The sequence below is a fragment of the Syngnathus scovelli genome, chromosome 11 (assembly GCF_024217435.2).
Source record: "Syngnathus scovelli strain Florida chromosome 11, RoL_Ssco_1.2, whole genome shotgun sequence".
Taxonomy (NCBI): domain Eukaryota; kingdom Metazoa; phylum Chordata; class Actinopteri; order Syngnathiformes; family Syngnathidae; genus Syngnathus; species Syngnathus scovelli.
Window position 1 is genome coordinate 11,254,141 of NC_090857.1, and position 12,636 is coordinate 11,266,776.

A 12,636-nucleotide genomic window follows, 5' to 3' on the forward strand; every position below is an offset into this window, starting at 1 on the left:
TGTATATGTGTGTGCGATCTCAACATAATTATGATTTATCCACCTGACAAAGTTTTTAATAAAGTAGATGAATTCAATTTTTATTTAGAAAAATAAATGGGACAAGACTGTTACTTTGAGTTGATTTTATTAAGACTGTCAATGTTCAATCAAACTATTTATTAATTAAAAAATATGGGAGACATAACATGGATGTTTTGGCAACATGTACTCCTTCAAGAGATGCTGTGCAAAGGAAGAAAAGACAGATGCAAATTTATCACTGATGCAGTGATTATAGCGGTCTGTGAACCCAATATATTTTGTGAAAAACAATATTTAGTTGAAATGTATTAGCTATACAAAATGTTGTGCTTGTCAGTTTTTTTTCCCATTTATCTATTTTCAATGGTGCTTGTCCATGGTCGTGGGTTAGCTGGAGCCTATCCCTGTTGAAGAAAAAAAAAAAAAAGCAGGGTAGACCCTGGATTGGTTGCCAGTGAATGGCAAGCCACATAGACAAACAGCTATTCACTTGGAAGGACAATTTTGAGTTTTCATGCTTTTGGAATGTGGGAGTAGGGTGCAGAAAACCCATGCAACGGGAGAATTTACAAACTCAACATAGCCGAGTTTTTAAATTTTGATGCAATGAAAAGGGGAGAATTCTTGTCTGGTGAATGATGTTTAAAATGGGGTTGGAAACCATTGTTGTAAAATCTGCTGTCAAAATTATCACAATTCATGCAACAGTGACAAATGTTTGTAGCAAAAATAGCAGAGATGACTTTCATGTAGTAACACAGCTTTTTCCCTTGGCTGGATAATGAGATGCAGGACGAAAGGATTGGATGATAGAAAAAAAACCTTGGCAAACCCCATCTAAATAAGTGATGCTGCGTTAGTTGCTTTCCAACATTAAGACTAGCGAGTGTCTCTCAATGAACATTGGCAACAGTCTTTTAAACGTACAATAGAAAATAGGTTCTTCTCTTCTATAAAATCTGGCAAACCTTATTGTTGAATCTCAATACGAGGCTTCAATTTTTTTTAACTTTTTTTTTTTTTTTTTAACTTGTCGCTCTCTTTAATGATCATGGAAGCCTGGCATTGGGAAAGGCCTGGCGAACGCTTCCACTCGGTGGCGCAGCTCAGCAATACGGCCCACCGTCTCAGGGTCCTCCAGTAGGAAGTTCTTAAAGTCCTGGAGCTTTCCTGTGCGGGAACAGGGAGAGAAAATTGAGAAGTCGTGGAGACCACAACATTTATTACTAATTCACAGCTTGTACTTGCATCACTATCGCAATGTGTTCCACTCACCGGTCTTTTTCTTCACGTCCAAGGCGATCTGGAAGCCCTCGTCCATGAGCTCCACGACCCGCACAAAGTCGGCTTCTTTGAACTGCCTGGAGGTCAGAGCTGGAGCGCCTGCAACACACACCAAGTAAATACAGCAGACTAAAACAGCAACAGTAACTTTTTTGCTGACTGAAAAGTGGCTGATACGGGTCAGAGTTTATAAAAATAAAAAGCAATAAGTGTCTCGTCATAAACAATCCTGTGGACTATTTTTGCTCATTATTGAGATTTTCCCAATTTGGGGACTAATGATACATTCTACTTTAGTCTATTTCGTTGTCATGGTTGCTTGGTTAAGAGCAAATCAACATAATCATAAAAGTCAACATGGGGCTGTGGAGATGTAGTCTTAAGATTATGCTAAAAAATGGGGCAGTATAAATGTGGAGCTTGTGAACTTCCTGGAAGATGATTAAAAAGCTAAACATATTTAATTAATCATGCACTGCTTAGTGCTTGTGGCTTAATTGGTGTCTGACTCATTTCCATATCTGTGTCTGCATTTCTGTACTTTGAAAAACAAACAAACAAACAAACAAACAAACATAAAAGCAGTATGCGAGGACACAAGGTAAATAATTATGTTAGCAGTAGCTTGATCATGCGTGTTCCTTACCAAGCCTGAGGCCTCCTGGAGTCAGGGCACTCTTGTCGCCGGGGCAGGTGTTCTTGTTGGCCGTGATAGAGACCAGCTCCAGCACCCTTTCGGCTCGGGCGCCGTCGATGCCCTTTGGCCGCAGATCAACCAGAACCAGGTGGTTTTCTGTCCCCCCTGAAACAGTTACAGTGAAATTATTTAAAGTATTCACAGGCCAAAACATTAATAGAGAATATTGAGTATCACTGTGGCACCAAAGAACTATGTTGATGTAAAATGTAAATTGAGGATCATCATTTAGAGAAAAGTGGCGCAAGGGCTCCAAAATAGAACCATGCGGAACACCATACGACAGAGGGGCGGAGCGAGACTCAACACAGTGCTTCACCACATTCTTATTGGACGCGTAGGCAATTAAAAACCTTCATAGTGAGTTGTCATCAATTTCAATCATAAAACCAGAGTTTCACTATTCGCGCTGTCATACCAGATGAAATTACCTGACACCAAGGTGTAGCCTTTGCTGAGCAGCGTATCAGCCATGGCCTTGGAGTTCTTGATGACCTGGGCAATATACTCCTTAAACATTGGCGATTGAGCCTGAAATCAAAATAATATACAGACTCTTGAGCATCAAAGTCAAGCACACAGAAAAAAAATGCATCAATAGACTACTACTGGACACTTTAGTGACTTTTTGCATTTGAGTGTTTATGATTGAATTTGATTTGACCTGTCGGAGTGCCACAGCAACCCCTGCGATGGCGTGGTTGTGAGGTCCACCCTGCAGTGAGGGGAAGACTGAGAAGTTGATCTTGTCCTCCAGGTCGTACATAATTTGCTTGCCCTTCTTGTCCACGGAGTGAAGGCCTTTGCGGTAGAAGATGAGACCCGCCCTGAACAAAACAAAAGCAGCAGTAGCAATGTGATTGGTGTAAGCTACATGGAAATTTCAAGTTAGCTTGGTAGCGCGTTACCTGGCACCTCGGAGGGACTTGTGTGTAGTGGACGTGACCATGTCAGCGTGTTCGAATGGAGACGGGATGGCTTTGGCTGCCACCAGGCCGCTGATGTGCGCCATGTCGGCCAGCATGTAGGCCTTGATGTCAGTGCACAGCTAAGGAAGACAAACATTTTAATGCAAAACATAACTTCTGCTGCATAATTGTGTGTAGTTGGCGGAAACAGCAGGCTAAAAAAAAAAATTCTTGCTGGTGTCGCTCCAAAGGCTAGCCAGGTAACGACACCGGAAATCTGTCGAGAAGTTTGCGCCATAAAACAGTGAACGGTTCCACAGAGACACGCTAGTGGTGGGGTGGAGAAATATGGCTCCACTTCAGGTGTAGTGGCAGGGTCGTTATGGATCCTAATAAAGACACACAGCGCCGTAGTGGCGGGACACTCCATCTGATGACACCTTTCTTAAGTGGAGCAGTGCAACCAAGATGAATTAGTGGGTAGCTCTGGTAAAAAAAGAAAGATAACAGGCTCTCTGGTGCACTTTGCGAGAGAGTGAAGTGTGGTTTGAAGTTGTTTGGAGTGTCTGCCTTCGCCCAGGTTGAGTCGATAAAAGAGGAAGATTATGGAGGTTGGTAAGGCATGGATGAGAGGAGCCTTGTCGTACTGTCAAATGACAGTGGAACACAATCAAACGCAATGTGGCACTGGCAATTTCCAGGATATTTTTCCCTTAAAAAAAATCCTGAACATAATCTATTCCCAAAGCATTATCAACTGTGCACGAAGCGTTTAAAGTGGCATCTTCGCATTTTGAAATGCCACGTAAAAAAAAAAAAAAAAAAAAACCTTTTCATGATTTTATGCTGTTAATTCATTCCTCGTGCTGCTCCTTCTTGTGCCTGCATTTGCCACCAGGGGCAGTATAATAATCACACAAAAACAAATGAATTAGGGTGTGCAAAGTATTCTTTAGAACTGTGAAAAAAATGCATACCTTATATCCTCTAAACTTCCACTGAATATTATTTGAGGGTAACTTTGACACAGGAGTTGTTTAAAGAGAGAGAGAGCGAGGGAGAGAGAGACAGGGTCAAGGGCAGGTTGAGGCTTGCGCACCTTCTTGATGCGAGCGTAGTCAATGAGGCGGGCGTAGGCGCTGGTGCCGGCAATGATGAGCCGGGGCCTGAACAGCTTGGCCGTCAGCTCCATCTGGTCGTAGTCGATGAGTCCTGTCGCAGGCTGAGGGGCGTTGAAGAGGAGCAGAGTAGACCACGGGCGGGGGTGATTTGGGTTACAAATTGGGAAGGAACCAGATTATAGTACACAAAGAGAGAGAGGGAGGGGGGGGGTTAAATATCTGCGGCACATTTGCAAACATCATCAAAGAGAGATTATTTTCTTTCAAAGCTGCTATGTCTTAAGTACTCCAGATACTACCTTAAAAGGAGGAAGGATTTTATTTAGAAAGAGATAAGTGGTCTCAAAGAGGAGAAATTTGATCAAAATAAGTACAATTGGGAAAAAAAAGGTTCCTTTCCTATCAAGCTAGAGAAAGGACAGCTAATAGAGGTGAGAGCGAGATGGCAGGGAAAGAGGGAGGTGGTGATCGAAGTGAGACAGGTGAAAGGAGCGTGAGGGGAACACTTTATTTGTCCAATCTGATCATCTCCCATCTGCAAAGCACATCTACGGCTGCCCCCTCGCTCTATCAAGCTGACCGTTGTGAGGGCAGAGCCAGTGGTGATGGCCGGCCTGTCGATTTCCCATTATCTCTCCCGCCGAGGGATCCAGGCTGCCCATGCATCACAAAGGTCCGGGCAGGGTGACTCTCAGGGCCATTCATCAGCTTACCATCGCTAAGCTAGTACGCATTGATGGACTGAGACTCCACAATACGGATTCAATGTCGTGGCTGATCAAATGCTTAAATAATAATAATAACAATTAGGGTTGTCCCGATCCGAGCCCATGATCAGAATTTGGGTCCTATCATGTATTTTTTCAGCTGATTGGTAATTCCTAAAGTCAAGTCAAAACTATTATTGGAATATACTAATTATGAAAATTAACATAATTGAGACAATTTGGATGGGCTCATTTTTTTGTTGATGCACTGCGTAACATTATCAGAGCCCCCTAAAAAATACAGGATTTTTTTTTTTTTTTTCATTTTTACCTGTAAACATGCACTTGGAAAAAATTGTGGGTTTTCGAACTTTGTGTCAGAAGAAGCATAAAGACAGCAATTGAGTGCCGATTGCATAAATGGGAGGTTAGGGACATGTCAGCCATTTTATGTTCCCTGACGGCAGACTCTTGCCACACAAAATATTCTGACTAAACTACGTGTCTGTATAGTTGTTTGGATCCATGTCAATGGTTTATTCTGCTTTAAAGATGGTAAACAAGCTTTAAGTAAGAGAGTAAGGGGGGCTCTACTTACATTGAGTTTATAGGGCATGGACTCAAAATAGATGGAGGTGGCTGAGATCCTCTTCACATCTGACATATAGCCATGGGTCAAACTGGGGGGCAACAAAAATACAAACATAACTAAAAGGAGTTCAATGAATATCATTTCATCAAGGATATCATGTCATGCAGAGATTTGGTTTTACTGACTGTCCTCCGTCCGGTAGGTCCAGACCCATGATGCGGTCATGGGGGTTGAGGACGGCAGTGTAGACGGCAAAGTTGGCGGGAGAGCCCGAGTAAGGCTGGACATTGACGCCCCACTTGGCCGGATCCAAGTCGAAGGCCTCCAGGGCTCGTTTTTGACACAGGAGCTCAATTTGATCCACAACTTCTGCTCCGCCGTAGTATCTGTAGAGACGGACACCAAAGAGGACAATTTTTAGACAACAAGCTCAATATACAGTGGCTATTATTATTATTTTTTTTTTATTATTAATTTTTTTTTAAGTCTCTTTTGTTTCCTTCTGCTATTTGTGCTGTGCAGTCACATTTGCAATCCCCGCATTTGCACATCTATTAACGCCACTAACGAGACTTAGTTGACACGCTCACCTTCTCCCCGGGTAGCCTTCGGAGTATTTGTTGTTCAGACAAGAGCCCTGAGCCTCCAGAGCAGCTCGGCTGCAGAAATTCTGTGGCGAGAACACAATAAGTGTGCCGATGAATTGCATGAGTCAACAGAAAAGACAAGGATGGCAAATTAATGAGTGTTAGGCAAAAAAGAGGCAAGTCATCCTTTTTGATGACATATTCACTCAACTGGACAGGCAAGAGGAGGTATTCTGTCAATATTTGGGGAGAATTTTTTTTTTTTTTTTGTGAAGGTCTATTGAAATTAGAGAATAATTACTGTTGAAAGGCTAAAATCAAAGTGTTTGGAAAATTTTAAGTTAAATTTTAAGTGAATGATTACTTGATTTCTTTGAATATTAAGATAATTATCAACTAATTTGATTTCATTCGATTAGTTGCCGATTAATTTATTAATTTGGACACCTCTAATAACTCGACTAGGGAATTTAAATCACCCTCAAGGCTGTTTAAAAAAAAGTTTGGCAGAGTGCCTATGTCTGATTTTATGAGGTGGAAAAAGCATTGATAGCTTAATTTATCAACAGCACCATAAATCAGCAAAATGATCTAGAAAATAAATGATCATAAATGAAGCTCGCTCTCTCAAATCGATTAAATTGAAAATAATTCTGGCAAAGAGGAGGATTTATTGTTGCGGTGGAGTTTAGTGCCTTCACACAAGCGCAAAATTTGGTTTCAAATGCCACCGGGGGGTTAAAATACTTTTGCTTGGTGAGTTGCAATACGGAATCATGTGCATGCGTGTGGCTGAATTTTTGGAGGGAAATACACCCAAAAGGCAGCCTAAGCAGCACCAAGCTCTGCCCTCAGGCTTGCGGCACAATGAAGATATCAACGTTATCTTGCACCAGAGCGGCGTGGCTTTGTGAGGAGAAGTAGCCGACACACTTTGCTGAACAGCAACTGTGGCGAGGAAAAAGCAAGCCGTAAAATAAATAAATAACTTGTCAAGATTTCACCTCTTTCAGCCTTCAAATGAAAACATAAAAAGCAAAGCTGCTGGGGCATGAATGAGTGTTTTTCACAAAACAGGGAGGAGAAATGTGAATGGTTAGATATTATTTAACAGAGATAAACTGACCTAGAAAACATTTAGCAATATTGGCAGTTCTTAAACACCACCAATGAAAATCCAGCTTCAGAACTTTGATCTTCATTGATTATTTTTTTTTACCTCTGATGCAATTAGCTCCAAACCACGACACTGCCGGTCTTTCTCCTTCAACAGCAGGTCCCACATCTCCGGGTCGTCCTGAGCCAGACTTTCCTGGCCCGTCCATGGCCGCTCTTCGTCCACCACACGGCTGGCAGCGTGAGACTGTTGCCCGCGTACGCAGATGCGAGCTGGGGTACGCTGGCACAATGGCTGTTGGGCAAAAAAAAAAAAAAAAAAAATTCCTTACAAATATTATGTTCATTGATGCTCTGTTTCAATATTCCAGTATATTTTCTCCCCCTTCTAATATGTCGGCTGATGGAATAATCCACTTGCATGTTTGAATGATATGAATTATCAGCGTGGGTGTTCATTACGCCGACATCAGCAATTTCACACGGCGAATTTTACAGCCTGTGTACCGAAAGAGAGAATGGATTCAGCATTTCCGTCTTATCTAATCTGGACTCTGCTACTGCTTTGAAGGTTGAGTCTGTATTCCTAATAGTAGCTAAGATATTAATTCTTGGCCTGTTCTAAGAAACGCAGCAGGCAGGAAACTGCCGCGGTGAGCGAGAAGAAAATACAGGCAATATGGCTGGAGAGAAACGCGCGTCAGGTGTCTTAAAGCGTTTGACAAACTAATTGCTGTGTGCATTGTTAAGATTGGTTCTGGAATAGAGAAAGGGAGACTGCGGAAGTACAATGAAAACGTCTGAAGGTTGATTGGGCTGACAAAAGATCGGCGGCCTTACGTCAACTTAATCGGCGGTTAAAAATGATGACTGTTGTGTGTAAAGCGCCCCCGCTACCGCAGGTTTGTAGTTATTGCCTTCTCGTGTGTGCTGGGGTGTGAGGGACGGCCTCCCTCGAACAGCGCCATTAAAAAGCAATTAAAGAGCTTGCGGGTTGAGCCAAAGTGACTACCAAAGCACGTCGGTGGGCTCAGTCAATTTACATTTCGCAAAGTGAAGGAAAGCAAAGGGTTGCCATGTTTCTTGGCAAGATCCATTTTCTCTGCTGCCTATCAAGTTCAGCGCTTGATTCAAATCCATCTGATATTAATTCCACAATTTATGGCAATGATTCTGAACCAGGGCGCTGTGACATTTGATCAGGGGGAATTATTATTATTAATTCAAACCTGCTCGTCAAACTATTCAAAGCTGACATTGTGGAGGAAAAAGCATGTGACTGCACAGCATGATTGAAAATTTGCTTTTCAGGTAATACATCTAACAACTATTGCTTTCAGTTTTTCTTTTCTTTTTTGGGGGGGGTAAGAGATAAATTGCAGTTATTATTTTTCCCCAAATGCCATCTTTTTATTTAGATATGATGACAAAAGTTGGTCTTTGGTCACAATCCTTCACTGGACCGGTCAGTCAGTCACCCAGCGGCCAGCTGCGAACGGGGAATTGAAAGTCAGCAATGCGAACTGCGACATTACTTATGAGCCGTTCCTGCAGAGAAACCAAAGAAAACACCTCGTAATTCAAAATCCATCCCGCCTCTAGCCGTGCTCCTGCAGGTGGCCGAGAGGACAATGGTGACACACCAAGGGGGATGGCTAGCACCTTAAAAGAAGGGCTGCTCTATTCTCTGCCCTGGAGGAAGAAGAAGAAGCGCAGGAGGCGACGAGAGCCTGGCCGCCTCTCGCTGAAGAATCGCACGGGTCATTAAACCTTGACGGAAAGTGTCCTTTGCTGTCTGCGCATCTGTGGAAGGAGGGCCGCAAAAAAACTCTCGCCATGCCTCATCCCGGCTTTCCCTCCCTCTTTCTGTCACCTTGCGCCACTAAACATCCAAGTACCACTAGCGTGGCACTTTTTATTAGCTTCTTTTAAACAAACACATGGGTTGCTTCCCTTATGTCTATCTGGCCACTCATTTCTTCTTTTCTGACAGTTGATTAATATTCGGGTAGCATAAAGCGATCCAAAGAGCACGGGAGCCAAGGCACGAGCGCCAAATGTGTCACACGTGGACTATTTTTAGGGGCCACACATTACCTTGTCAGACCAAGGTGAACTTGAAGAAAACGAAAAATCAGAAGCTAAAAGATTCAATGAGGAATACTGCCGTTAAAACACACAAGTTTTAATCACAACGAGAATTAGTCACCATTTAACAACCATTTAACAAACACACCTCATGGGTTATTATTCTGGATCTGTGCTGCTTGGTAGGAATGTTACTTAGGCAGTTTACCTTCCGTGTCACAAAAAGAGGTAGTTGCAAAGAGAAGTCAAAACATTCCATTCATCCTTCCTCTGAATTATTGTTGCCCATTTCCTGAGGCGACTCTTGAGGCCAACCAATTTTATAGATGACTGCTGTCCATCAGTGGTCATACCAAACAATCAGCCAGGAAAAACAGAGAGGAGGAAAGAAAGATAAGTCGCAAAAGTAGAGGCATCCGTCAGTCTGACACAGTTTCCTTTGCTCTGTCAGCGGCTAATAGGAAGGCTGTCCGTTACAAATTGCCCCGTGATTCAGTCGGGATGACACTTAACTGAGGGAATCGGAATGGGCCTGAAGAGGCGTGCGGCGACGGGAGGCCAAGCCCAAAGCGGCTTCACTCGATCCAGGTCGGAGGTTTGTCAGGGGGACACAATCAAGACTTTAAAGACGTCGGTTAAGCCCATCGTCAAGTCACTCAGCTGTCCGCTGCCATGGCGTGGCGTGCGGCTACGCTACACTGGGCACCGTTTAAATTCGTGGACTGCTTGACGTGACGTGCCTTTTCCCTTGCCTGAAACCAAATGTTTTTTAAAATAGTCTACAGCAAAATTGTGTGTTAATGTTGCATGATGATACAAGGTTGAACATTATGACATTATAATTATAACAAGCCAACAAAAGAAAAAAATGCTGCTTTTTATTATTGTTCAGACTTGAACAATGCCCCCAGGTAAAAAAAAAAAAAAAAAAAAGTGAATTAATACACTTTAGGGCAGATATCAGAGATTAGTTACGCACTTTTGACTTTGTGCTCTGAAATGCACTTTGCACATGTTTGTGTGCATTTAAAGTAGTTTGTTTTGTGATTTAATGCCAATGCAAAAATGTGTACTTTGGAATATTGTCAAAGATTGTGTTTCCTCAAAGTTGTTGAATAAGATTGTGGACGCTAAAGGTTACTTAATTTTGACTTTCTCCTTCAAAATCTGGAACGAGGCTACGAGCACTCATCTGACGTTACACGTGCCTAATCGTGAGGACAACACATGACTTTGCCTGTGACAGTAGCTTAACCAATTATAGAAACAGATGCAAGCATGTGAATCTATAAGTAACGAACAAGCTACGACTTATAAGACTGTCTGAATTATTGGCACATGACAATTATAATTATTACACTCAACGATACCAAAATTTGCATAACCATATTACATTTTTTAAGATATAAATTGTTACATAATTACAGAGTTTCAAAGATTTGTATTAATATTTTTACAGTGTTTCAAAGATTTGTATTCATATTTTTACAAAGTTTGGGTCCACCAAATAATTGGCATGCATTTTCCCTGACACACAAAAACCTTATCACTTACATAACTATCAAATTCGTTAGTTAATATTTACTTGGTGTTTTTCACGCTGTATTTGCACTTTGGAACCGATCCTGAGCCTTACACCAAACACCAAAACTGATAAACTCTTGTATGGTAAGTGACCTGATGTGGGTTAAAAAAACAAAAAAGATTTTAGTTAATTATTGCCCTTGTGAAAACAGATTAAAAGACGAAAAAAGAATTACATATTTCATGAGCACACTAGTAGCAGGCAGTGCAGCTCATGATGAAACTGAGCGGTAGCTGTTGCATCATTACTGCAGACACACTGACATAATGGAACACTAGCAGGCTAGCTTGGCACCCCCATTGAGCTCTAGTCACAAGTGCACAGCGAAAGTAACAAAAATAAAACACTCCACGTTTAAACAAATCCGTAAAATTTGAAATAATACACATAATAACAAAAAAACAGGTGATTTACAATCACCTCGTTACGAGACCGGGGAGCAGATGGTGTTAAGCTAGTGAACGATGTGAAGAGTTCAAATCCCCAAAACAAAATAGAAATGAAACACTAACTGAAACACTCACCCGAGCCAGTTGTCTGACAGCGAAGGACAGCATTTTTCCAGTTTTCCAGAGAAGAAGCAGCTCGCCTGCAGCCACACCGCTGTCACACACAATCCGTGAGAGGGCTGAGCAAGTTGTTGGCAACTGATAGTGACGCGACCACGAGCGTGCGAAAGGCATGCTGGGAAATGAAGTCCTCCGGCCTTTAAACGTTACAATATTGGAGAAAATGTGATTTCAAAAGAATAAAGTCTTTATTTTAGATCTTATAATCCCAGATGTATTTGGAATACACTTAAATTGCAGCTTTAGTGTCAAGAGTGAAGAATGCATACTAAATTTTAATGTCACAAATAAAAATCACCGCTTCTGGAGATATAATAAATGGTCTCATGCCCTGCAGGTACGCGCATGAATAGCTTAAACAGAGACGATTGATTACTTCTGCGCGTTCAAAATGGTTGAGTGCATTGTACTTTATTCCGTCAGCTCTTCCAATCTTTTATCCTCCATTCCCCGAAGAAATGCATTAATCATGGGGAAATAATAATATATTAAAGGGGACATACTATGTAAAGTTGAGTTTTTATTGTTTCTTATACAACTCTATAGAATGCCTGTCTACCCATCAAGCGTGAAATTAAACAAGTACAAACAAAAAAAGAAATAAGGTGTATAAAGCCAAGAGCAACTTGAGAGCATACCTGTTCTATAATTACTGCAACTCATCTGTGGGATTGTCATTGGCAGAGTTTCACAAAGCAGATGAGTCATGCATTTGTTGAAATGAAGAAAGCGTGTAATGCAAACATCTGAATAATCCACGCTGACACGAAAATAAATGAAATTAAGTCGGTGGTAACGAAAGACAAACTAGATGGCAGACAGCTCCTTTTTGCGCAGGTTTAATTAAGTCATTGCTTAAATCTGGTTACTTTTGCTTTAAATATAGCATGAGATTATGCGGTGAACAGAAAAAAAGTCACATCACACCACTGTCTCCACAATCGAATCACGTCATGAATGAATAAAATGAGCGGAAACTACTTGGCTGTTTGACGCAAACAAAACAAGTATATCACATTACTCAGCGTGGCACAGCAATTTTTTCTTCATTTACAGCAGACACTGTGTGTAATTGAAATATATATCAAATAAAACCATCTCGCCTCTCCAAAGAAGTTAAAATCTATCATTTTCCAAATGCTTACGGCTTTCTTCTTCCAATTCCAGGAAAAAACAAACTTTCCTTCAATGTGTTTCAGAAAATTAAAAGGACATATCTTCACAGTAAGCTTGGCGCGCATAATCGTAATAAAACTTATTTCACAAAGCTGTCCTTGCCCAGATAAGTGGCATACATTCCACGGCTTGTAAATTGTGCTTGAGGGCCTTGAAAAAGAAAAATTCACTTTGCAACTAGC

The 12,636-nt window shown here is 41.6% G+C and overlaps 1 protein-coding gene across 1 annotated transcript; it reads right to left on the reverse strand.

Moving 5' to 3' along the window:
- Positions 1-110: 110 nt before the first annotated feature.
- shmt2 (serine hydroxymethyltransferase 2 (mitochondrial)) lies at positions 111-11,377 on the reverse strand. Its single transcript, XM_049732712.1, has 12 exons — positions 11,234-11,377; positions 7,140-7,331; positions 5,924-6,003; positions 5,519-5,719; positions 5,340-5,421; positions 4,013-4,135; positions 2,914-3,053; positions 2,670-2,832; positions 2,437-2,536; positions 1,955-2,110; positions 1,300-1,407; positions 111-1,194 (listed from the first exon to the last, which is right to left on the reverse strand). Exons 1-12 carry the CDS (start codon positions 11,264-11,266, stop codon positions 1,067-1,069), a joined length of 1,506 nt encoding a protein of 501 aa, XP_049588669.1. The 5' UTR covers positions 11,267-11,377; the 3' UTR covers positions 111-1,066.
- Between the last annotated feature and the right edge of the window lie 1,259 nt (positions 11,378-12,636).

Coding starts and splice junctions, on each gene's coding strand:
- shmt2 (XM_049732712.1), bottom strand. CDS start 11,266: ATGCTGTCCTTCGCTGTCAGACAACTGGCTCGG. Junction 5,720..5,923: donor GAAGGCTACCCGGGGAGAAG/GTGAGCGTGTCA, acceptor CCGTCTCTACAG/ATACTACGGCGGAGCAGAAG. Junction 4,136..5,339: donor CCATGCCCTATAAACTCAAT/GTAAGTAGAGCC, acceptor AACGCCCCTCAG/CCTGCGACAGGACTCATCGA.